The sequence below is a fragment of the Ixodes scapularis genome, unplaced genomic scaffold, assembly GCF_016920785.2.
Source record: "Ixodes scapularis isolate PalLabHiFi unplaced genomic scaffold, ASM1692078v2 PGA_scaffold0__279_contigs__length_252992795, whole genome shotgun sequence".
Classification (NCBI taxonomy): Eukaryota; Metazoa; Arthropoda; class Arachnida; order Ixodida; family Ixodidae; genus Ixodes; species Ixodes scapularis.
This window is the reverse complement of record NW_024609835.1, coordinates 7,427,145-7,454,453: the sequence shown is the minus strand read 5'-3', so window position 1 is coordinate 7,454,453 and position 27,309 is coordinate 7,427,145. Positions and strand designations below refer to the sequence as shown.

The window sequence follows — 27,309 nt, the reverse complement described above, 5'->3', positions numbered from 1 at the left end:
GGCGACGTGAGTGATCGAAAGCGTCGCTGTGGTCAGCCCACCACAATTGGCCGGGGGCTGATTATGACGTCAGCAAAGGATGTCTCAGGAACGGAAATAAGAGGAATGTAAGAACTCCAATTCTGACGGTGTTGGCAGTGTTGCTTTGAGAGCGCTATGATTTCAGGCTTCCACCATGCCCATTGCAAACACCATCGAACTTGTTGTTCACAAGGTAATGACGTCACGAAAAGTAACGAGGGCGCCACCGAAACATCTCGCCGCTAATAGCGCTACGATTTTGTGCAGCGTTGCCCGCAAATAGTGCATTTGTTTGTGTTTTTTTTTTTTTTTGTAAAATTTGTAAAGAGCGAATTTAATTGAGAAAAAAGTAAAGAATAAAAAAGCTTGACTCATTTGTAAACGCAGCGAAACCACCGGTCTTCAAACAATACGGCGTCCTTTTGCCGTTTACAAACATGAACCGCCGCTTGCGTCCCAAGAGATCTCCGCACGAATGAGTGACACCTCTACAAGCTCTGACGCACAATCATTGCTGACAAACCTCAACAAACTTCCCCCTTTTTTGATTTCGCGACGCACGAAAATAAGAACAAAAACCTCAAAATCGAAACAAAAAGTGCCTAACCTTTTTGCCAAATGCGCATTTAAATGATCCCAGTGTTTTTGCAGACCGAACAAAAACGAACAAAAACGTAGGCGCGATCGTTTTATTCTCTGCTTTGTTGTACTCTTGAAAAGTATCCCAATCACGGAATAAATGAAAGGGGCTTCCGTTGTAATAACCCTTAGATTGATATTACGAACTTGTTGGTTAATCTAAAACGTCGATTTATTCTACACTATTTCGTATATCGTACTCCTCTTTTTCTCCTTCGCTTCCTCCCTTTTCGTCGTCACCGATCTGATCCGAATCCACTTCATCCATTTCAATAAATCTTCATTAAGTGTTCCACATTATATATTCCAGAAAAAAGCAAAACCTTTTCTCAGTCTTGCAAATTTTTTTTCATTGCGCGTGCCCACGAATTTGTATAATTTTTCTGTGGACAAATTTTTTTGCCGTCGAAAGCGAAGAGATCTTGTTAAAGTTTCGTGATTCAATAAATATGTTAGTGAGATAAATAAGAAATAACAAAATTAAACAAACAAATAAATATATTTAAGAAAATGAATAGACTGCGGGACTCACTGGCTCTAGACCCTACATCCGTAAATGCACAGGAAGCGTTTAAGTAGCAGCGATAATAAATAAAGACTCTATTTACGATGCAATTAAAGAGAACGCCTCTCTATACGTTCCAGAGTGGAGCGGCGTAAAGAATTTGAAGAGATGCGATTAACGCTGTAAACACAAAACTGGATTTAGGTTCGTTCAGGGGAATCGGGTTTGTGCCCTCCGTCCTCGAACGGCTGCTGTTTTTAGCCGCCAAGTCCTCCTCCTAATGAACTTGACAAGCAGGCGCCGAGACTTTCGAGGAAGCTTTGAAAGCTTTCAGGCCTCATTTAGAAATAAAACCTCGTTACAAGAGTGAGAAAGAAAAAAAAACAACAGCGGAACAGTTAGTTTTGAAATATTAAAACGCATTACTATATTCTCTTGTGGAAAATCCAGAGTGGTAAAAAGTTCCCTGCCTCTTGGAATGTTTAAAACGTGCTGAAAGTTCAGGTTCATAAGTAATCATATAACGAGAAAAAAACCTTAATGTTCAAATTGACTTAATGCCGTTGTAATACATTTTTTTTAGATGCGAGGTGTGTAGACGTTTTACATATTCATTGGAATGGCTTTTCTTTTGCCTTTGCAGCCCAAGGACAGCAAAGTGGTCACCTCTGCCACCTCCGCTTTTCCTTGCGGCGCGCACAGGTCTATGAAAGAAGCCATAAAATAAATTTTAGGCTGGGATAAATTATTTTGATTTTGATTTTATTATTCGCATACCGTTTAATGAGCCAGAAGAAGAGAATAGAGAGTAAAACGTCCGCATTTCGGTTTTTCAGAGACTTGTAAAAAAGAAATTTGGAGGAAGCAAACTCCCCCTTCTCCGACCTTTTTCACTGTCATCGCCCCCGCCCCCCCCCCCCCCCCCAAAAAAAAAAAAAAAAAAAACACCCAAAAAACTTTAGTTTTTGTTTGGGTGGTCAGTTCGATTTTTCGTTTTTATTCGCCGTCGCCCGCCGCCCCTTACCTTTCTTACAACGTCACTACCTACGCATCCTCTCAGTGACCCCTGTAGCGTTGTTGACAATGGCGGACGATAAGCTCTAAGCCGTGAGCACGGCGCCACACGGCTCCACGTTATCACCAAGTTGAATCTTCGCCTCGATTCTGAAAGAGATTTCGGCCCAAAATAACTCCTTTCCAAAGTTCTGAAACACCAGTTTTTCGTTACCGATAATTTACACAAACGACGATCTTGCCACGAGGAAGTTCGGAGTATTCACAGTCAGTTTAGGTACAATCGAGAAAGCATTGCAAGGCATTAGGAAGTTTTCGGAGGCCGCGTTTCCCCGTCCACTAAGCTCTCTGCACCGAAGAGGACGCTACTGCGCCTGCGCGCCGGTGGTCTTGACTGTAGAGCTCCGGGTATCGGAGCGGGTTGCCAACAGCGTTGCGGGGCGGCGAAAACGATCTACGAAAACTCCCTATTAGGGAGTTTTCGTAGACCGCGTTTCGCCCTCCGCTAAGCCCTCCGCAACGAATAAGCTGCTACTGCGCCTGCGCGCCGAAGGCCTTGACTGTAGAGTTCCAGGTATCGTAGCGGGTTGCGGAGAGTATTGCGGGGTGGCGAAACCGATCTACGATAACTCCCTATTGACTCTAACGCGGCGTAGGGATACAGGCACACGCGTATGCGACGTCATTAGTGCAGCCATCCAATCAGCTGGCCCCACGGTGTTGCTCACGGGTGCTCCGATGAAGCTGGCTACGACTTTGCTTTACACACTCTCGCTAGAATGTGGTCGCCGAGTGGTTTCAAATGATTGACATCTCGTCCCGCGTGACACCATTGTCGCGACATTCTGCCCCAACCTCGTGCTTGACGAGTCTAGTGACATAGGTATCCAGTGAAAGTTGGCCTTATGCCCATGCTTTTCCGCTTCGTTTCACAGCATACAAATGCCATATGGTAGGTGTTCTTATGAGCTTGGCTTCATTACAGATTGGAGTATTTGGAGTGCAGGCTTGGAGTCGCTAAAAATGTTCCATCTTTGTGGGTGCTGTGATTTTTAATACCGCAATGCCTCTTGAATGACTTTAAGCTCCAAACCAACTACCGTTGCTGGGTATTGTATTGCATAAGTTAAAGAAGGATCGTGAACGGGTATTACTACTCTAGCCCCAGAGCGTGAGTGACTCCGTGGTAGATATGTTTATATATATGTTCGTTATATATTTGTAAATTTTGTATATGTAGGGCATTCGCAATTGCGAAACTTGATCTAAAATTGGCAGTAATGTTTGGCTCTTACGCCATATAAAAGTTTCGTCAAAGGTAGCTTTCACAGGTGGGATTTACGTTGTTAAAGTACAAGACGTAGCTCCCTTCGTGTAAATAATAGGGCCAAAAACCTTGAAGTGTCAACGGTGGCTAGCGACGCAGATGACCGAGTCGAGTGGCGGGTAGCGTTTGCGCACGTATTGATAGATGCCGTCGGGAGCAGTGGCGAAGGGTGTAGCCGACCAGCGAAAGAAAGCAGACGACACGCAAAGTCCACCAGCACCAAAAGCGCTGTCAATACTTATGCCACCGCGTTTTCTTTTATTTTGTTACTTCAAGTATCGCTATCGTTTTCCACATTTATTTTGAAACCGAAAGTACATTTAAAAAAGATTATGTTCTCTGTAATAGCCCACGCTCGTGGCTCGTAGTTCTCGATAGTTTTTAAAAGCAAGCTGGAAGAAGGAGGTAGCGCCATGGCTATCAATACGTGCGCCAAATGCGCCCCGCCACCCGACCCGGGCGTCCGTGTCGCCATCCGCCGTCGACCCTGGCATGTGTTTGGCCCTAATTTTTCCAGAAAGGAAGCTACGCCCTGGAAGTTTACAAGTGAAAACTCATGTGTGAAATACACCCTTGACGAAAAGTGTAGATCGGTAGGTGCAGGCGAGGATTTCTACCACCCATGTTAGATCAAGCCCCGGCATTTCAGACACCGTCTAGTTGCCTGTGCGAGTTGTTGTAGAGCGCATATGCAAGTTAAGGCTATCTTGTAAATACCTTCCAGTATTAAAAGCACAAATGGTGCTAAGTGTAGGTTTTTGGCACACCGTATTCTAGAGCTACGCTTTGCTGGCGGGAGATCGTGCCGTCACTTTGAAGAATGCACTGAGCAAGCGCCAGCTGTTCCGCTGTCCACAGCGTACGGTCTATGAAACTCTCTAGTGACCATGGAGGCACAGTTTTGTCTTCTGTAGAGAGGAATCCTTCAGGGTCCTTGTATTTACGTAGCCCTTTGACTATGATCTGGTGGAGGACAATGGCAGTAAGATGGTGTTCTATGTGTAAGGTGTCGCAGGAACAACCGCCTGGCATCTCGTGTTATGTATCCTTTGAGTAGAAATCTGTGGGCCTCCGCATTGCGGAGGGCAAGTTCGTCTTCTTCTTGCGCAGGGGGTACCGGTGACGTCAGTACGCCGAGCGCTGATTGGCTGATCGCGACCCCCTGTCTGAGCGTCGTCTGCTCCTTTGCAACGTCGTCTGCTCGCAACGTCGTCTGCGTCTGTCTCACCTTTCCTGCGACTTTCGGAAGTGCAGGTCTTTACAAGCGAGCTCGACTTCGCCTTTCAAAGAGGGCAGACGAAATAACTCGAGCGGTACGTTGTTTTTGTCTAACAACTAGCAGACGCGCATCAAGGAGAGAATTCATAAAGAAATGCGGCTGTGCGATTGGTACTGTGAGCACATCATAGCCCAAAAGTGATCGATCGCTGCTTGTTGTCACAACTTTCTCGCTCGAATAAAAGGCTGTTGTCAGTTAGCGTATTCGGGTATGTATGTGTGGCGTAAACCCAATTGGAAAAAGTTTGAAAACTTGTGCTAATCTGTGGAAGACAATCCGAGCAAGATCGATCCAGCTGCTCGAGCGGCGTCGAACGTATCGCAGAAGTTATGTCGTAGACTCGTTGACACCAACAAGTAATTATTGTTATAACGCAATTAAATGCAAAGGTGCAAGCGAGTTGGACAAGAATGACGAAAATAATCCCTGGAGAAGGGGAACAAGAGGGAAAAAGGACAAACACAAATCTTTTTCGAAGGCCGCGTTCTCGCCGGTGAAAAAGCGGTGAATCTCCGACAGACGCAAGAAAGGTAAAGCAGCCATCAATTTGACTAGCACACGTGCCAACCGCGCCAACCCGCCGACGCTGTTAAAGAGTGAGGAGTCTCGCCGCACACGAAAGGAGGGAAAAAGTATTTGGGAGGGAACTTGCGGACACTAACCACCCTCACTCTCGGTGCTTAGCAAGCAAACCTCGGCGCCTCGAAAAACCTCGCCAGTGATCGAGTCCTTTGACTTCCTTCCTTCATACGCGTCTACTAGTTGTTAGACAAAAACAACGTACCACTCGAGTTATTTCGTCTGCCCTCTCTGACAGGCGAAGTCGAGCTCGCTCGTAAAGACCTGCACTTCCGAAAGTCGCAGGAGAGGTAGGACAGACGCAGACGAAGTTGCGAGCAGACGATGCTGCGAGCAGACGACGTTGCAAAGGAGCAGACGACGCTCAGATAGGGGTCGCGATCAGCCAATCACGGCTCGGCGTTCTGACGACACCGCTACCCCCCGAGCAAGGAGCAGATGAATTTGCCCTCCACATTGTACCAAGACTGCAGCGAGGCAGTTCCAGATGGGCGGGAAGATCTGGTGCTAATAAATCAATGGATCGATCGAACAGTTCAGCGAGTAATTGATCGATTGACTGTTTGATCACATTTTTTACGTCGCAGGGTATGACACACCAAAAAGTTATTTTCGCGAGTTTGAACTAAGAATGACACTAAGCTATTGGGTTGATTAATAGATCGATAAAATCAAATGGTTCAGTTTTATTCCTAGCTTAAACACTGCGAAATAAACTTGTTGGCGTGACGTTCCCTGCTTGTAAATGTTGTGAATGGAGCGATGATATTGGATTTAAACATCTATTTGCGCAACTCTAATTGTTCAACCTGTTTCGTTGATAACACTTCAAATCCGCTTAGATTTACACGGTGACTTTGAGACGCGTTGGTAGCCCACCACAAAGCCTATTTTCTGCCCCGCCTGCTCAATGATTGCTCTGCAGAGTGCGACAGGGAGCACAGCAGTCCCGCTCGTTGCTCCAGTCGCCGCCCAAAGGTCGGCGAGACCGCGTGCGGGCAACCAAACAGCCGCAAATGCGAACAAATAATCGGAGAAGGCGGCCGCTTTTGGTGAGCGCTGCTAGCCGACAGTAATCTTTATTGTAATGCCTATATCAGCTGAAAAACACAAACAAAGAAGATAATGTAGAAATATCTAAACGGAGTTAATCCCTGCCACGCCTTAAACACGTCTGCGCACAGCACGCTGCTTCACCTTAAACGACGTACGAAGCGCATCCAGGGAATGACGAGGCAAGAACAGTTCGACTCTATAGAGACAATATCTGCGCAGGAACAATTAGCTACGGCTGAACGACGGGATTGGTAGAATCGAAGGCCCTGATGCTCTTGGTGACCTAAGCAGCTTGGGGCGTCGCACGTAGCATGCGTGAAACTACGCATGCGCAGCGCGACGCCCGAACCTGATTGGGGTCGTTGGAGCCCCTTATTCTAAGACACCTTTGTGTTTACCTAAGCGCGATAGACCTCTCGCAAAACCGAAGTGATCCTATCGGCGTAGTGCCGCGCAAAACATATTGGAACCGATTAGCAACAGTTTCGGTTCGACTCGCACTTCACAACATCCCGACACGACCAAATACGGTGCTTGCATATTAGAATATCTGACTTTCCAGAAGTTAAAAATACTGTTGGTGTTTTCGACCAATACGGATGAGATGCTGGGGCACGGCTTTTTTTTTAGGCTGCAGGCATGCCAGAGTATGTGCGCAGGTAAACACAGAACTACCATAGCAGATGGAAGAACTATATATAATGGGCCGATCTTCCTGTTTCATTTGCTCCTCGATGTCCTAGACTTCTTAAATGATTTGTGAGCCGGGAAAGTCCTGCAGCACTCTGGAGTGATTGTCAATTCAGCAGAAATGTGTTTATTTATTTATTTAAAAATACCATTAAATGCCCTCGAAGGCAGGGTAATACATAAGAAGGGAAGGAAGGGGGGGGGGGGGGGGGGTACATAAGAATGCAGAAAGTAAATATGAATGAAAACAAGATGGACAAGAACACGCGAAAACAATAAAGGAGATATATAAGTAGAGTAGAAAGGAGTAGTGAAGAGAAGAAAACAAAAGAAGAAAAATATTATGCTATTTGTCAGTGCACATGTATTCTCAAAATTTTGTTTGATTACGTTCACTCGTTGTATGTGCTGGCAGGTCAATCAAATCGGGTATTGTTCGCTACATGAACTCTTGAGCTCAGAGAGATGACTGGCATGTGATACGTTTAACTTTATATGAGTTATCCCGGCGTAAAAAAAATAATGGGAGGTGCCTGAAATAGATCATCGTGAAGCGAGCTATGGTGATAAAGTTAATGGAACAGTGTCAGACGAGTGAGTTTTCGGCAATCAGATAAGGGTTGCAATTAGGGATATATATATTTTTTTAATTCTGTGATTCTAGGCAACAGTGAATAATTGAAAAAAGTAAAACTAACAGCAGGGGTTTGCAGCTTTGAACCTAATTGCATTATAATCGTTATTTATGATGTAGGCTTGGTCAGGATCCCAAATAACAGAAGCATATTTTATTTTGGGCCAGTCTAGAGTGATGTAGGAAAGTTTTTTTTTTTGTTTAGGTGAGCAGGAGCTTGTTTAAGGTGGCCCCGGATGAGTCCAAGAGAACGATTAGCATATGCACGAGTGAGATTAATGTGGCAGTGCCATTTTAAATCAGGCTGAAGATTAATACCTAGGTAGTCATACGTAGAAGTGACTCCAATCACATTGTTATTTAGAAAGTATGAGGTTATAATTGAAGATGAACAATCAGTATATGGCATACTCTTTGTTTTGGACAGGTTTAGCGTCATTAGCCAAGTTGAACACAATGCGCTTATGCGTCAAGGTGGAACGAAAGCCTTGGCTGTTGGTCTTACTACGAAAAATAATAAGTGACGCAATCTTGCGCAAACAGTCGAACTCGGGAAGAAACACACAGGTGGGTAAGTCGTTAAAATGAATTCGAAATTGTCACGCAAATAAAAAAAAAGAAAACTTAAAAGGTGTTTTAAAAAAATAAGAAAATAAACTTGATTATCGTTTACTTTTGAGTTCAAAGACATCAATACATTCTATAAGATCGTGAGCACACGCTTGAAAGATCTGGAAACTGTTTGCTTTAGCCATTGGGCTCAATCGCGCAACAAATTTGGACCGAAGAAAGAACAAAATCCCATCTCACCAACAGCTTAGTACTAGAGACGAGACGTTGTTTTGGTGGCGCCACCTCGAGGGTGCCCTTCTGTGACGGAACAGGTAGGACGCCAGCAGTCGACTCGCTATGTCGAATCACAGAGCGGCTATGTTAGTTCATATATATGCCATTTAAAACGGCTTATTTATTAAATAAACACATTTAACGTTTTTGTGAGTGATATTTTTTAATGAATAATAGCGCCTCGAAGTTTGCTTTGTATACAAAAAAAAATTAAAATGTTTAAAAACAAGCGTAGTGCTTCACATTACAGCTTGCGCAGCGCGCGTCCGGGCTATTCACAGCCTCTCTGATTCTGGTCTTTTCGGAAATGTAGACGCTGATTTTCAAAGACATTTTTGGCGTTCACCAAAGCAAATTACGCGCTGTTTCCTCAACTGTGCACGCGCGTACAGGTCTGTTGCAAAGCTACATTGAACTTGCCAACACCGATGCTTCAATCCAAGTGTAGCTCGTCACTTGCTGCCGAGCGAGTGCTCGTCAGCAACCGACGCTTGGCTCCTCCCGCATCTAATACGCGGCAAGGAAGTTTATCGCATCGCGACTTCTGCTCGAGAGAAAAGGTGACTTTTTAATAAATCCTTAAGTTGCCGGAAATGGACCGGAAAATTCACGCGATTTTTTAAAAAACTTGTTCGATCTAATTCTAAGAATTGTTTACAAATTTCAAATCGCTCGCTGAGAAGCGCATCCCGCATTATGCGCATTAGGGTTCGTAAAATTAGATAGCAATTTATAGCGGGTGTACACTTCATTTTTTGGGGGGTGCTCAAGTGTCACCAACTTAGTAGTTTTAAGACATCGATCGCGAGGTGATCTCGCACGTTTCGCGTCGGCCGGGTGAATGAAGCGACTCCGGATGCCAGCCACCACTTCTACCAGCCCTTCCAGTTATTCTGAGGAAATCTTCGTTTACTGGTTTACAGAATTTTTAAAAAGTATTAAACTTGAAAGTAATAAGAGACCAGCACTCACAAAATGCATTGGAACCACCTGGATACACTGAGTATTTCACTGAAGTGTTTACAACACACGTGAGAGGTTCTCCAATTTTGCTTTCCTGTTTTCAATTTGATTAGACATACCTTGCTGAGTATTATTTTATCCGAATAATTATAGATACACCCTATTTCCCGTAAAAGGTGCTGTAGTGGGGTAAAGCGCTGGATATTATATTTTCATCATCCAGCCTTTTATACTGGACTAGAGAATAGCACACCACCATCCCAGCGCTTTGATACCTCAGCGCCAAAAGTGCTTGATGGCACGACTACGCGTGACGCAGTTTCAAGCTTCGGTAAAATATCCTACTACAAATATCTTTTCACCGTAAACTTTCAGCCTTTCTACTCTCGTGAAGAAGGAAGACGAGCGAAGCTGTACTATGGCGGAAATGAAGCAATGGCCGGCGGCAAGTTGGCAAGCCAGAGTGGAAAAAATTGAAAGTTTGCCGCCGTCGCTAATAGATGGCGGTAGCTGTCCAGAGTTTTGTGTCGACATTTGTCTGCCCGCTAACACGATACTGGGGAAAGTAGCCCTTAACAGCTCAGCTGTAAAAAAACAACGCGTGAAACAGGCTTTGCCGCGCGTTACCCAAACAGCGCATGAAGCGAGCTGACGAGCCGACGGATCAAGGATCGGCGCGGTCTGGCCCAGTCTGTCCTACCCGTAACATCACAAACGGCGATGATGATAGCTAGAGAAGCGCTCCCTGTAGTTCGCGCGCGCCGCCAATAAGTGCACCGCGAAAGATGCCGTGTCTGAGACTGGTGCTAGTTGAATATCCTTCCACTAATTTTCGGCAGAAACCTGTCAGGGAAAGAGAGCCTTTGGTGCCTCTTGTATTACGAGCGTAGGTTGGTGACGAGCGTCCCGTCTTCTCTGTTTGCAGGCTGCGCATTCCTCACCTACTGTGCCCGGGAAAGTGCCATCAAGGCTCAACACGCCCTCCACGAGCAGAAGACTCTTCCTGGGGTGAGTGCTGTTCCTCTGCCTGGAGAGCCTCGCAGGAATACCTGGCGATCGCCTCGCCACGTAAATCCACACTTTCCAGCGACCACATTCGCTCAACAGGAATCTTCTTTCGTTTACCATCTGTGAAGTTGGAATGCAGGCGACGAATCGCCATTTGCGCATATATTAAGCAGGAAGGTATGACCATGGATTACGACCTGAGCCTGACCAGGGTCATCACGCCTGGTCAAAGAACTTTGCATGTAAGAACAAAAACAGTGCGTTTTGTTACCATGGGAAGCGGGCTTCACACAGGTCAAACAACTGGCCGCGTGGAGCCGATATCATTGCACATATTCATGCGCATATGCAGCGCCTCTTTATTTGCCACTACGTAACCCAATATGGTAAGAAAGGTCACACGATATCAATTTATAGGCTTCGAATTCTTCTTCAAACATAAAGAGGGGAGGGAGAGAAAAAACAACAACTTACTAGTTGCTTAAAACAGCCTCTGCCTTTCCCAACAGCAGCTACAACAGTGGATCAGAAAAATAAGGAAACACAATTTAAGGAAATCGCAGGCATAACAGTATAACAAAGCAAATTAACATAGAGTAGTAAATATACCTTCAGTTTGCAAAAAAAAAGAAAAAAAAAACTATTTTCAATCTTGAAAGATAAAGTGAAATATGAGAAAACTGTTTATAATACAATAATTTTAGCACGCCTTCAGTTTGCATTCGAGTATTTAAACATTATAAATAGTACTTATGTTGAGTGTGTCTAAACGATTTAAAATATAGGAGAGCCTGTACCTTATCTCTTAAATTCCGAAGTGTGTTCTGGAGCGCCGCACTATAAATTTTTCTGCACCGCGGGTTTCATAAATCACTTTTCTTCGTTCCAGTTAAGCCATTGTAAAATAAATATTTTATTGTTCTAAAAAGAGGTTCTGTAAGCAAGAGTAAGTTTGTAGTCGTAATTACTCAGAATTTGTACTATATTAAATGTATTAAAGAGTGGATTCGAGTGACCACCATAGGGAGCGTGGCATATAATACGAAATAACTTTTTTTTATTTTTAATTTGTTTAAAATTTGTGTACGTCGTGTTTCCCCAACCTAAAAAGCAATAGCTACATTGAGAATAAAAAAAATATAGATGAGCAGGAAAACTGAAATGGGGAGTGTCACGGTATTTATAAACTATACCAACCACCCTGGATAGTTTTTTTTTTACATATATGCTGCACTGTTTCCTTTCACATCGTATACTGATTCAAGGCTATACCAAGCACTTTTACATTTCCTAATATATCTACTTTATTTCCGTTAAGAAAGTATTGTCCGTATGAACGCAATTTGTCCTACACGCTTTAAATAAAACTGCCTTCGTTCTGCTCGCATTTATTTGCAATGAATTGGCTTTCGTCCAAAGCATTTAGCTATGGCTGGGCAATTAATCGATTAACCTACCGATTAATCATTTGATGCTTTAATCTGGATGCATTTTTTTAACCGGCTAATCGGTAATATTTAACGAACCAAAATAAAGTAAAAAATAAACGGTTTTACGAGGCAGACGTGGAAAAGTACATCTGTATGAAGGGCAACCCTAATGAAAAATCTCATTTGTATGAGAAACATTTATATGCGTGTAGTTTTAACTATATATATGTAGTTCCTAACTACACATACGAATCCTAAAAGTTATATAAGAACGTATACGAAGCATATAAAACATATAAGAACTATATAAGATATATAAGAACATATAGGAACGATATCAAAAACTTGTTAGAAGTTTCTTATAAGATTTTTATATTGTTCCTATATATACTATATAGTTGTTATATTGTTCTTATATGGTTCTTATATGTTCTTCTATATATTGTAAGATTCATATCTGTTTATTGTACACAAACAAAATTCCCATACAAATGGCTTTTTCACTACGGAAACCGTAGTTCAAGATGTCGCCTAAATAAAGTAAACCGTAGGGGCAAGATTTGTAACTCCTGAAAAAGGTTGAGGGGGGGGGGGGGGGGGTGCAGAAGGTTACACATGTTCCCGGCCACTTCAACGCCGTTCGAGTGTCCGTTTAGCACAGCAGAGATTATTGTGCAAACAATCAAAGGAGGTCCCTCCTGCCGGATAATATCAAAGACCTTTTTACATCAGGCAGCTGAAGTAATGATATGTGAGTGTGAGTGCCTTTGAACTGTTCTTATCTACACATCAAGGTTAATTCACAATAAAAAATCCATAATCCGCCCTTTACCTTATATTACGCAAATTAAAAAAAAAACAGAAAACAAATATTAATTTTGACTTTTTAGAAATATTATGCACGGAAATTAACGAGACCGATTAATCGATTAATTAATCGAATAAAGGGTGGCGATTAATCGGGTGAAAACTTTTAATCGACGCCCAGCCCTACATTTAGCTTATCAAGAAATTTATTTTCACTTTCTATATTTTGGTTTCTGTGATTCACTGGCAAAAAAAGACACTCGTATCGACTGCTTAGATAATAAAACGTACATCCTGATCAATGTCTATAGTGTCGTTACGTACAAATTGAACTGAAGAGGTACCAGTATGCAGCATTGACGTAAACCTGCCTTTTGTGGAATAAAGTCAGATAGTTTCGCAGCGATTTCCACGCATTGTTTTTGGTCACGAAGATAGCTTTTGAACGATTTCAAGGCAATACCAAGAATACCATAAAAGCCTAACTTTTGGATCAAGGTTTCGTGATTGAGGAGGTCAAAGGCCTTCAGGCAATCAATGAATACACCCAGTGTTACAAGCTCCTTTTGGATGCTATTAAAAATTAACTCCTTCTGTTTCATCAATGCAATTTTAGTCGAACGATCCTTTCTAAAACACTACTACAGGGAGTAAGCACTGAAATTTTTCACAAAACCGTTAATTTTTTGTGTACGACTTTTTTCCAGTCCTTTGGAAATTATAGGTCAGATAGAAACGGGTCTATGCTTCACCAAATAATTTTTATCTCCGACTTTGTAGAGAGCTAATACCTTTGCTACATTCGTTTTTTTAAGAAAAGTACCATAGTTTAGTGCTCAATTAAAAATGTGCATCAAGCTTGGAACAAGCAAGCATAGTATATTTAATTGGCTTAATTTTAAGGCTACAAATGTTGGAGCTTTTACTGTTTTCTAGATTTACAAGCACCGAACGTATTTTATTTTCATCCGTAGGAAAAACAGACTAACTTTCCTTTGTAGTCTGTACATATCTTGAAGCATCTTCTGAATGTATGCTTTGTACAAGCTCAGCGAAATGCTCTGATTTTTTCTGCTAAAGCCACTCCACTTGCTTCTATATCATACATTTTAATTTCTCTGACCCTCTGCTTTAGCGACCGTTGTTTGAATAAAGACTTAATTAATTCCAAAGAACGTCCATTTTATTATCACCTTCAAACAAATTATTGTAGTATGCAGGGTTTTCTTGTCTTCAGGAGCGGGTTAATAAATTTCTTCGTTTTAGAGCGCAGCTCTTAGGCGCCCGTTTCCGGCTTGAGTGGCGTCGCCGTTGCCGTCGCCGTCAGCGTTACCGCACGTAACCCTCGTAACCCTCGTGAGGGTTACGAGGGCTACGAGGGTTACGCTCACAAAGGCTACCCTCACGAGGATCGCGAGGGTTACCCTCACAAAGGTTACTATAGTTACCCTCACGAGGGTCACAAGAGTTACCCTCACGAGAGTCATGAGGGTTAGCCCCGTGAGGTCACGTGACCCCCTGAGGTCACGTGAGCTCTTATTTCACATGAACCCCCTGAGGTCACGTGGCCCCCCTGGCGTCACGTGACCTCAGGGAGTCACCTATTCCTCAGTATCCTTCCATCCTCCCCCTCAAGAGCTGCGCTCCAATCTGGCGTTGTAAGGAGTTGTAAACGGCTTTCATTTTTTTAAATAAAGTTAATATTGGAGTGTCTTTAGCGCGCGCTCGAGTCGGTGTAAAGAGCACCTTTGTATTGGTTATTTTGTAATTTTATGCATGACTCAAGGTTTGCCAGATTTGAGGGGGACTTTCTGAGCTCGGTAAGAAAAATAAATATCTTACAAAGTAATGCACCTATAAAGAAAGTAATCAAACGCCTCGTTCGGCGATCGGCTAGATAGCACTGCACGTCAGTCTTCACAATTTAGATATTGTTCAAACGTTCAATGTAAAGTGTGCTCATATTTTTAAAATATATTTTATTTGCATTGGCTACGTTTTATTTTAAAACTACGTGAGCAAGCATATAAATTGGAAGGTGATCACTGATGGTTTCTCCGATCACTCCAGAGATAGCATACGATTCACAAATATTCATTAAAAACAAGTCATAAACGCCACGTGTTCAGTTCTGGTACGCACAAGTTAAGATATAGCGCTAAACAACCCATATGACTGAAATAATGAAAAAACGTTTAGTGGACATGGCAAGTACATAAGCATGTCTATTTTGAAGCCACCGCCCAAATGGAAAGTGAATCCATTTTTCCCGATATACGTAAAAAAAAAAATTTAGGAATTAAAAAAAAATAAGAAATTTTTCCTCGCAACGGGCGATAAACCGCAAAAAAAAAAACTATTTTAGTGTCCCGTAGAATCAGTATCTCGTCATCGTTCGTGGTAATTATAAAATTTTAATAGCGGTACGTTCAAGTTCCTTCTTTACACACATACAAAGCTCAAAGTTTCAAAGGTTAGTTTATTTAGACAACCGTCGAGGAATACAGCTGTCTGCGGGGCCGTCACAAAAGGCATCGGCATGCCTGACAAGGCGACAGCCCCCGCCATCACCACGGCCAGACAAAATGAAAGACTTAGATGACGAAAACTACTTGATCATGAAAGATCAAACATAAAATCCCATAAGCGGTACAGAACACTGTATACAAAGAGAAAACAATGAACTAAAACCAGACTCTCCGCCACCTAAGACAAACAACAACGAGGCACATCAATTTTTATGCCTGCACAAACATGACAAACAAAGGGGCCACAAACAACAACATAGTGCAGCCAGCCAGCCATCTCGAGATGCTGCACAAAAAACAACATACGCGCACAAAAAAAAATATACTGAAAAAACATGTTATTTTTGAAGGGACAATAGATAGACATTTATGTTTTTCTTTAAAGCTTGTATAGACATACCACCCAAAATAATGGTCATGAGATCAGGGTGGTCATTCAGAAGTACAGGTATTTGATAATCTAATTTTTGTATGCCATAGTTTCTGCGTATTTTTTGCCTTCTGTAGCTGGTGTGCCGAAAATTGTAGGGATGATCTGTCCAAAGATACGTACTGAAAAAGGCAGTTGGTTCTAATTTGATTTGATTATAAATTAATAAAGATAATTTTTTATTTATAACATTTTGAATAGTTAATATTCGGTGCTTTCTAAAGAGCGGAGCAGAGTGACTCCGGTACGGGGCATTTTCAACCAAGCGCAGGGCCTTTTTCTGTAATATGTGCAGGGTTTCTATATTTGTTTTTACTGTGGTCCCCCATACAAGGAGACAGTAGTGAAGACGTGAAGGAACTAAGGTATAATATAGTTGTTTTTTTACCCAGTGAGGCAGCACATTTTTAAGTCTATAGATAATCCCGATAGAGCGTGAGATTTCCGTTCTTATTCTCTGCACATGGAAAGACCAATTTAGAGTTTCATGAAACAGAACACCTAAGAACCTATGTGATATAACACGTTCGATGATTTCGCTTTGAAATTGAATTTGAATCTCCTGCTGAATACATTTATTTCGTGGTCGAAATATATTATACTTTGTTTTTTTCGTGTTTAATTGAATTTGGTTTGCTCTAAGCCACGATGATAAATTTTCAAGCCATGCGTTCGTTTCGTGCTCGAGTACTTCTAGGCTTGTTCCGGAAAAAAAATGCGTTTGTGTCATCAGCATATAAAATTATATCTGGTGTTTGAGGTATTCTTATAATGTCATTTATGTAGATTAAAAAGAAGAGAGGGCCAAGAATGGACCCTTGCGGGACACCGTATTCTATTTGACCCATATTTGACCTCGCGCGATTTATGTCTGTATATTGTGAACGATTCGATAAATAGCTTTTTATTAAACTAAGTGAGATTCCCCTAATTCCATATTTGGACAATTTTCTGAAAAGAATATGATGCTTGATTGAATCAAACGCCTTTTTGAAGTCAAGAAACACTCCTACTGTATATAACTTCTGCTCGAAATTGTCAATTATTTTATTTTTGATGTTTAGCAGCGCCAATTCAGACGATTTTTGCTTCTGAAAGCCGTACTGTTGCTCAGCTATAACATTATTTTGTTTAAAAAAATTTATTAGTCGTGCATTGATAGCTCCTTCTATGAGTTTAGAAAAAATGGGAAGAATGGAGATTGGTCTGTAGTTATTTAGGTCATTTTTATCACCTCCTTTGTGAATCACCGACACTCTTGCTATCTTTAATTTATCGGGAAATATGCCGTTACTCAGAATTAGATTACATATATGTGAGATTGGCCCACTAATTAAGTGAGCAACTGACTTTATAGACTGGGATTTTATACCATCTTCACCACAAGCACCGTTATTCTTAAGTTTGTGTATTAGGCTGTATACTTCGGTTTCAGTAGTAGGAAACAAAAATATTGAACTCTCAATACCCGGTGAGATGTAAGATTCGTAATCACAACTACTAATGACATTGCCAGGGGAAGCACCGGACATCAAAAAGTGGGCATTAAATTTATCAGTAAGCTTAGCCCCTGTACAGGACATGCCTTCAAATATAAGTTCAGAAATATTTTTTCTTTCGTTTTTAGAAAGTAGGTCGTTTACATTTTTCCACACTTTTCTGGGGTTATTATATATATCTGCAAACTTATTTTCATGATACACATTTCGTGCTCGTTTAATATCAGCGCCTAGTTTATTTCTGCTCTTTTTAAATTCAGCTAGATAATCCGGATGTTTTGTTTTTATAAAAAGGGCGAAGAGCTTATCTCGTTCTTTTATTCTCCTAAGAAGTGCGGCATCAATCCAAGGCTTTCTAGGCTTCCTGTTCCTTTTAAATGGAACCATTGGAAACGCTTGATCACATAGTGTCTTAATTCTTGTAGAAAATAAGTCGTATGCTGCAACGGGATCATCCAACGGAACAACGTAGCTCCAGTTTTCCTCCTCGACTAAACTTTGAAACAACGTAATATTTTTATCGTTAATGACCCTATACATAATAGGTGCATGACTTGTGGGTACTTTACGTTGTGTTGAGGAAGGGGGCAAAAAAATAAAAATAGGTAGATGGTCACCCATTTACCTAACCCAACCTCATCTTTTATAACGTCCAACATGATTAAATTGCATAGTTTTCTAGTTGATCGACTTCATAATCAATGGCATGTGATGTTTCGATGAGCATGATCACATGATACATAAAGTTGAGACGGTTTAGGAAAATAATTATTTGATCAAAGTGATTTCGCACATATTGCACATTCATGTTAAACAGGAAAAAATGCAAAGGTTCGCTGTCGTGTCGGAACCACGTCAACATCATTTGGTAATAAATAAGCCATGCCATCTATGATACGAAACAAATACCATCTTTACATGCGAAAAAATAAAAAAGGCAACAAATTACTCGAGTTTGTGCAAGTCACCAACAGTCACGATTATATTTGCTGTAGCATTTTCCTTTTCCCTTACCAGGACTTTTCCGTTCTTGAACCTGGCATACTGATATCTTTGTGCCTTAACCCATTCGTTCGCTTCCCAAAGAAGTGTTTTGACTCTCTGGGTCATGTTTTTCAAGATATGGGTTTTGCTTCGAATATGCTTCAGATTTGACCTTTTCTTTTCGAGCCAAACGTCCCGTGCCGCTTGATTATAAAATCCAACAATTATTCCGGGATCTTATTGGGACGCTAAACCAGCCTGTGTGTCACAACCATAGAGTTATTATAATGTACGCTAGAGGTTCAAGTGGCGTTAGTGTGCTGACGTAAATTGCAGCGGACAGCAACTAACCGAAAATTGACTTCCGGTAATGCATTTCTATATGAAAAAGTGAATGCATTTTCTCCCGTTCGCTAAATCATAAGGGCAAATATCCCGAATAATTCGTACGTACTAGGTAGCTTGGAACATTTCTCAGTCAGGCCGATGAAATAATTGGTCAGTTACGGCGTTTTTCTTTCAAATTCATCGCATTGAAAACGGTGCTAAAACGGCTTGGTTCGTGTATTTATGTGCACTGTCGGACACTCTTAGCGCGAACACGACGTCGGCGCTTTTCAGCAGGAGGGATATACGTGCCAAACGAACGAAGGACATCTGGAAAGCCAAGAGAGACGGCAAGAACTACGCAGTAACACTGGATCAGTAACTACCCGCGCATGTACGATCAAAATAAATGGAAGGCCACATAGTATATTCCAATTTTAAATAAGTAAGTACCCACTTTATTCTTTCTGCTCTGTGCGAAGTTCTACGTTCAGAGTACACCAGACGGTCGAAATCTTTGAGAACAAGTGCAAGATAAAAGCTGCCCGGCAGAGAAAACAATACGAAGAGTCATCTTTCATAGCCGACGTGCTTTATTATTTACGTTTTGAATGTTTTTCCCGCTCATGCACGACGGGGTCATTTTCATATAGTTACAAGACTAGCATATTAGCAATGAATAAGCGTCATTGGAATGCTGGCGAGCCTTTAACACACTCTATATTCCTTGCGATTGTAATTTTGCTTTAATCGTCGCTTGTTTTTACATACGTGCTGCGGAACACACGTTTGGGATTGAAATGTAGCGAAGCTAAACATCGTTCACGAACGAAGAAAAATGCGCTAGCTAAAGTAATTACACTATTACAATGTTGATTAAGGCACACACTATTCGGTACGACCCAAATATCCAACGTGTTCCGTGTCATTTTCCGGCGAAGAGACAAAATGCAAGCGCGTTTTCCCATAGGAATGCACAGGAGCACCGCAAAAGGAGACTGGTTTCTGTCTGCTTCAATTTGCGTCTCGGAAGCCGCATAGACACTAGCGCCAGTTGAACCTCTAGCGTACATTATAATAACTCTATGTATGGTCGCAACAACCTGATGTGCGGTTAGATCTGGAACTTCTAATTGATTCGCAGCTTCATTTAACCTGGCGATAATGTTTTCCTTTTGGTTTGAGTGGCGCTCACACTCTTCTCCGTGGTCGCGGGCCGTTTTCTAGGGTTCAGACACAACCACCAAATTTAATTGAAGTTGTGGGTCATTAAATGCATGCACACACTCAATATAAAAAAAAAATACGAAACCCATTTTTGTGGCTTATAAATCTCTAAAAATACGTTGATTGAAAAAAAAAAAAAGTTTCACAGAGAACTGGAAGCATTCTGTGCGATCACTGCGTAATTCTCAACATGGCGTCCTATGGCGTATCGTGGCACTCGCGGGGACGGCGATGGCAGCGGAGGACGGGCGTGGGACCTCTACTTCAGAACTGTCGTTCGCGGTACGGGCGAATCTGTCTTCCTTCGAAAGAAAAATTCTTGACCGATCAAAAGATTTGGCATTCATACCGTACGACACGCCCGACCTCCAAGCCGATTTGCACGAAGACGTCGCCGAGCCGTCGCCCCTTCTAGTGGCTCAAGACATCGCTCGTGCAAACGTCAAGCACGAGGTGCGTACTTCAAGTTGAATAGGTACGCGTACGATTTCTTTACGTCGGCGACAGGTCAAGAACGAAGTGGAAGCTTTTCCTACCTCTTTTCACTTTGACAGGGCGAACGGTGGAGAGGACGCAACCTCCTCTCTACCGTTGACTCTGCTAAGTGAGAAGAGGTGGGAGGAGCTTCCACGGTCGTTGTTGACCTGTCACCGACTGTAGGTGCGAATGTGGCCAATGCGTGGTGCTGGCCAACTTCGAGCCGGGAGTGCCTTTGGTGGAGGGAAATCGATAGCAAACTTTCCGACCTCCAGTGGACCGGCTGCTTTGCTACGAAGTGTTCCCCCGATAGGTGGCAGTGCAAAGATGTCCGCTTCACAGCGAACCCAGGTCCGATCCCAGTAAAAACATCACGTTTTTTTTTTGTTTTTTTTTTTGTTACACATTTTGCGATATTTATAATGATGTTGAAATCCTGAGACTGGGAAGAAAACTAGAGAGAAAAAGTGTAAGAAAACACAGAAGTAGGGGGTCAGATAAACGTCTCAAACTCAGCCAACAAATTTTATTGCGTCCACAGGTTTTATAGCGGCCTGCCAAGGTCTTCACCAACCTTCGGAGGCGGCTATAGCAGCTGTCGAGGGAATACAATTTGTTAGCTGAGTTTGAGACGTTTGTCTGTCCCCTTATTTCTGTGTTTCTTACATGTTTTCTTTCAAGTTTCCTTCCCAGTCTCAGGATTTTAACATCATGATCTACATACACCAGCTCGCCTGCACCTTGACAATTTTTTTGCGATATTCACATTTTTTATTTTTACATTTGTGACTGAAAAAAAATGTTGTGGACGAAAGGTCGCTGAACAAATGGTATGGGATTCCCTTTTTGACACCTGCGAATTCAATGTAATCACTTCCCACAAAGTGCAATGAGCACATAAATTGGGTAACGTCCGCTTCCTCGATGCCCGTAACTGGTCTGCCGGAATTGCAGCCAGCCATATGCCGTTCCCGTTGACATTTCGGAAACTTGTGCAGAGTCGGCCGCACAATGACACTTTCGTACGCGGAACCTGTGAGGGAGCTCTTCACGCAAAATCTTGGAGGTGTTCTTTTCGGAGCCGATCACGGGAATTCACCACGGGCACTCGCTACTCATTTCCAACTCTTCAATGTACAAAACAACTCATCTAGAAGTGCAGAACAACGAGTGCAACAAATATAAATGCAAAGGAATTGCACGGCAAACGGTTGCCGTAACGCCTGTCGTCTGCTGCGCGCTGCAAAAAAAAAAAAAAAAAAAAATTGCATGGTCGGGTGTAGGCTAGCCACCTGACTTCCGGCACTCACTCTAAAGTTCTCCGACCTCCGTGCGCAGGTTTCGGTTTCAATTCCCAGCAATTGCGTTTTTTTTTTTTTTTTTTGCTTTAATAAAATTTTACGTGACTTTGTAGCAAAAGTTCCGACACCATAATGAATCGCCTGGCAAAAAAATAGAAAAACATTTTGGAGGTGTCAAGTTTCTTTAGGCGTGAACAAGAAAATTATTACGTTCGACCGTTTTACGACTCGCGTCCGACGTGCATATGCCTAAGAAATTATCTCGTCACTTACAATGCGTTCGAGAAGAGACGATCGTATCAGACCTGACGCGGGGGAAAGCGCGAACACTTCAAGAAATGTTTACACACATCGGTAACGAACTTGAAGCGGAATCGGCGGAATCCCGAACGGCCAAGTGAGTCCCCGGCTTATTGGCATCTTGCCTGAGGAGCCCCACTAGATCGCATTCAGAGCGTGATTCGGTAACTCACGTGGCATTAAAAAAACCAAAACTAACACCCGTGCCACACGGGCGACTCGAATGCCATTTAGAACGAATGACATTTGAACGATCGGCCAATCAGCGCGTGACACCCCGAGCGTGGGACGTTCCACGCGCGACAGATCCCGAGCCGATTCGTTGATCACACGAATGTCATTCGTTGTAAATGGGACTCGAGTTGCCCGTGTGACACGCGTATGAGTTTCAGCCGAAAGAGAAATATACTTCGAAAGAGACACTCGCAGAACAGCAACGCTTACATCGCGATCGGCGAAGTTTAAAAACATGGCTTCGGTTAGGGCAATTGACTTGTAAAGCTAACCGTCATTCTCTGATTTTTTCATTTCCATATTAGTTTAGTATCATAGCCGGTCTTCTCATACCTTTTAATATAATAACATTAGAGTACTATATTTATTTTATTACGATTATTTTGCTATCGTTTTTTGTTTTTTCTTCTTGGTTTTAAACGTCCAGTTGTCGCTATCCGGCTTGAGGGGCGCTGTCTATCCACTATTATTGGAAGTGGCCTTGAGTGGGACCACTGGATATGGTTTTACACTGGCTGCGAGCACACCCGCCAATCCGCTAGCTTACGGCGACCGGAAATGATCTCTGGAATTCTGCAGAAAAAGCTAGCGGCGCGCACACTAAGTAGCAGCGTCTACCTCCAATATGAGATCACCAAGGCAATGACTAATCGCTGTAGTGTTCTTGATCTTTGTTTTTCGCATATTTGTATATACTTTGCACGGTTTTCTAGTGGTGCTATATTGACTTGTCATACAAAACATCGCGTTTTCTTTTCAATTATTATCTTTTTTACGATGCCTTCTATGTTGTTAAACTTGCTATATATATGCTGCTGAATTGCCTCCCTACATTGCTCCAGTTTCTGTATGATGTTATAATTTAAAAAAAGAATAACTGGTAATTAAAGTAATCCGTTACCAATATTGTAACGAAATTACATTACAAATTACTGCCGCAAAAATACCTTGGCAATTACAAAATTATTCGAAAAAGTAATCGATTACAAGTAATCCGTCACTCGTAAAGGAATACGTCCCAGGTCTGCTCATGACCAGTATGGTTTACTACCAGCCCAATGCAGCCAGGGTGACCAAAATATACTCCACTGCATTCGCACAACGACGGTAGCAGGTCCAGCCCTGCAAGCTAAACTGGACGGTATCCTCCGGATCCGACACCCAGACGAACCAGTTACCGCTAAGTGCACTCGATGTGGTACCACCAAGCATCTCCTTTTGATACGCCCCCTCAACTGTACGAACATGACGGGCCGTAATATATGACTTTCTCGATCGGCATCGCCTCGAAACCCTATCAGAGTGGATGAGGCCAGAGGCCGAAGCTCAGCAAAAGGAGGTGGTACTCGACTTTCCTTTGAAATTGGGGATACTAGCATCCGAAACCACTTTTAAGGCGTTTAACTCCCCTTATATCCCACCCTATTTCCCCCCTCCCCTACACACACGCACATACAGATGACCCACGGGTCAAGGTGGTGAGGGTGTATATATTAAAATACTTTCAAACAAAAAATTATTTCTCTAGAATTTGAGCGCCGAGAGAGATTGCATGATTGGTATCTCGTTTCGCGTGACGCCATCGTAGCGGGTGTCCAATCAGCACGCTCCGTTAACGTCGGCCCCAGCTTTGTGTCTGACGAGTTTAGGGACTCGGGAAAAAACTGATAGCATCTCAAATAATAATGAAAAAAGGCAGTCGGGCGAATTTGCATTTTTCAATTCGCTGTTCTTAGGACCTTTTTGTTTCTTGCCTTTACCTATTTTTGCCGGTAATAAAAAAGAAAAAAAAAACGAGAACATAACATTGATGACAGTTCAATTAATGCAAAAATACCAACGAGCTGAACAAGCATGACGATAATAATCACTGGAGAACAGAAACAAGAGGGACAAAGAACAAACACCAATCTCCAAACTCAGCTATAGGTGGCTGGTGCGCGACCAAAAACGTCCGCCTAGTTGCAATATCGAACCGCGGGACCTCTCAATTTCCATTGAACCGCTCGACCAACTGCGCTAACCAGGAGTTAGACGTCAGTAGAGCAAACGGTATTTTTCAGCTGCAACCAGTCTAAGGTTCTAATGATAATGCAATTAATGCATAGGTGTAAGCGAGCTGGGCAAGAATGGCGATAATAATCCATGGAAAAGGTGAACATGGAAGACAAAGAACAAACACAATTATTTTTTATTATTTATTATCGTCATTTTTGTCCATCTCGCTCGCACTTTTGCATTAATTGCATTATCATCGTAACCCTAAATTGCGGGTCACTCGCCCTTGTTGGTGTTAAACTGGTGGCAGCTGATAAAACCCGTGTCCTCTACTCACGTTTAACTCCTGGTTAGCTCAGTTGGTAGAGGGCTTCGCTGTAAATGGAGAGGTCCCCGGTTCGGTCCAGGACCAGGGAGATTTTTTTTTTCGGTCGCGCACGAGTCATTTAGTTGTGTGCGGAGATTTGTGTTTGTCCTTTGCCCCCCTTCTGCAATGACTATTACCGTCATAATATTGGCATGCATGTATATTATATTACAATCGAAACTAAGAAGCCTGCAGAAGTTCGTGCTAATACCTCCATCAACATCCAAGCGTTAGACACAATAAAATAACGTTGGTTTTCAATGCAGGACGTAGAGCGCTGGCCGTACGAAGAAAACTTTGCTCGAAATGCAGCGTTTCCCGGAATTTCGATATTCCTCGAAATCGGAAAGAGGTTGGCGATCCGGTTGCAATGTAACGCACTGGAAATTGACAACATGCGCTCGAGGTAATTATCCGAATACGAACAGGCTCCAATTTAATGAGCGATATTTTCCAACGAGGATAATTTCTCTCGGAAAGTCGGCACGCGTATTTAGGACGCACTAATCGCCAGGTAACTCAATTTCATTCCTCGCAGCGATGCTCCCGGAGAAACCTCGCCTCGTAATTTTTGGTTTCGTTCCGGTCGATTTTCTTTTTGGGCGCGAGCGGCGTTTTTATCTCGACCGCCGGGACACGGAATGTTGGTTCGGGGCGGCCGCTCTGGATTCATCCAAATGAGCTTTGCTAAGGCTCTCGCGTATTAAAAAGCGATTTGTTGAGGCGGCGGCCGCCCACCACCTTCATCAGAGACGCGATATCGGCCATGGAAATTTATTCGTTCCACCACGCTTGCTCTCGCTGTCCTCCCGCTGTTGGCCCAAACCACACAGGACTCCCGAGCTTCGAGATTCTGGAAGTAATTTCAATCGTCCGCCCAACTCAACGGCACTTATTCCTTTTTTTTTATATATATATATTTTAATTTGCAGCGTCATTTGTTGAAGACGAGATGTCGTGCCTGAGCAAGATGAAACGAGGGCGCGTGGTACGTACCATGTCCCTCCTTGCCGACCATCGTGGTCGCCCTCCAACACGCACGGCCGCGCAGGGAAGGGGCGTCCCTTCCCCGGGCGGTATCGCGCGGGCGTCTCTATTTCGGGGTGGTTCGGCACGACGTCGGGGCTCGGTGTAGGGAGGCTTCGGATTGTGTTTGCGCAGCGGCGCCAATATTGACTCGCGTTCCCGCCGACCCTCGTGGGCTTCTCCCGGCGGACTGTCGGCCTCCGGGAACGCGCTTCTCGCGGGCAGCCGGCGGTCGGCAGTGCGTCGGCGAGGCCCCGGTCCCGTTCGTGCGCTGCGGGGCCCCGCAATCGCGTTAATGAGAGCCGCTCAAAGCGGAAGGCGTGAGTCCCGCCGCTGCCTGCTGCAAATTGAGCCCAAGACGATTCGCCGTCCGGCGCTCCAGCAATCCAACTCTTTCGCGGCAAAAAAAAAAATAAATCTTAGTTTACGAAGTAATAGGGCGGGTTTTGTGTTAAATAGTTCGCGACTTGTGGTAATAACTAATATGACGGAGCAAATCGGGAGTCCTCTAGCTGTATATACTCGGCACAACGTATCTTCCATACTCTCGCCTGTAAAAAGGAAATGTCTTTCCGCGCTCAGGCTGAGTTCACTTATATCAAATGAATTAAAACATTTATTTCTAGTTCCGCGAACCTTCATGGTCGACTGCCGACCAGTTTCGTGAGGGAAATCCGTGACTCAGGAAATTAACGGAATGACGGAAAAGCGTAAAAGACACCACGCCGCTTACCGAATGTCAGCGAGCTTTTCCGGTTTTGTGCCCTTCGCGGCAACTTACATTAATTAAAAATGCCGTGCCCTTCCGATCTGCCGTTTCGCACATCAAACGCGGCAATGGCGGCCAGCCGCCAATGAGACGTTTGATGCGCAAGAAGCAGCGCGCCGCTTGCGCCTACGATCACAAATGACCATGTTCCTGAGCTGGGCGGGTCAGGCATGGTTTTCACTGGTAAACACAACGTGTTTGCTGTATTAAAATTGCGAGAATTTTTTGTCATAAACATATTTCCCAACCAAAGACGGAGCTCCACTTCTGCGCAAAACGGTGAACTGTAGGCAATAGTTTCTGCTTGTTCCCAGTGACTCCCGCGACGCTCGCGGTTGCGGCAGTCAGCGATCGGATGGACTTGAGCCGTCGTCTTTGTCCGGTTTATTCTGCAGTGTTCTTGAGGGGAGCGGGCAGCTGACAAAAGTGCTTAGAGGCATATCGAGTTCAAAAAAACAAAGCCGATAGCAAAAATCTGATGATGTTGTGCGTGTGGGACGCCGTGAAACTACTTTATCGTGTACGGAAAAGCCGTCACCAAACGAAAGACTTGACAGCCTGTTCCTGAGCAGCAACCTCATCTCCAATGAGTTATGCGTATTGTTGATGTGCAGACCACCGCTGCAGAATACAACAGTTCCCCTTTGAAAAGACTCGCGCAGAAACGGTGTTTAGCGCTAATAAAGGTTGAGACGCGCGATCGCAGCAGGGCGCTGTGCTTTGTTTGCACAGAAATCGGCGTCAAACAAGCTCGTACATCTTACAGAACAGACAATGTCTGCGACATACAAGATGATAAAATTGTCTGGAGACACTCATCAATCATGATCAGATCATGTTTTTTTCGTAACTATGTATGATTTGAACTCCTCTGTAGAAATGTTTGAATGACCATATGACAGGAGCACGTCATACAGCAATGAAGAGTTCCAGACAGTGTCTCTAAACTGTCTTTTGCGTGATTCGCTGGAAGCAGCGAATTATACCTGCAGGAGCTTGAGGGCGGCTTTAAACTGCATTCAGCCAGAATTTAATCCATGTTGC

General features: G+C 43.3%; 1 protein-coding gene across 1 annotated transcript in view; it reads left to right on the top strand.

Annotated features, from left to right (window-relative positions):
- LOC115309891 (CUGBP Elav-like family member 4) overlaps positions 1-10,881 on the top strand; it is a 251,270-nt gene extending 240,389 nt beyond the window's left edge. The window contains exon 2 of the mRNA XM_029968138.2: positions 10,479-10,881. Coding sequence (XP_029823998.2) covers positions 10,479-10,687 — 209 coding nt within the window. The 3' untranslated portion in view covers positions 10,688-10,881. The remainder of the gene's footprint in view (positions 1-10,478) is intronic.
- Positions 10,882-27,309: the final 16,428 nt, after the last annotated feature.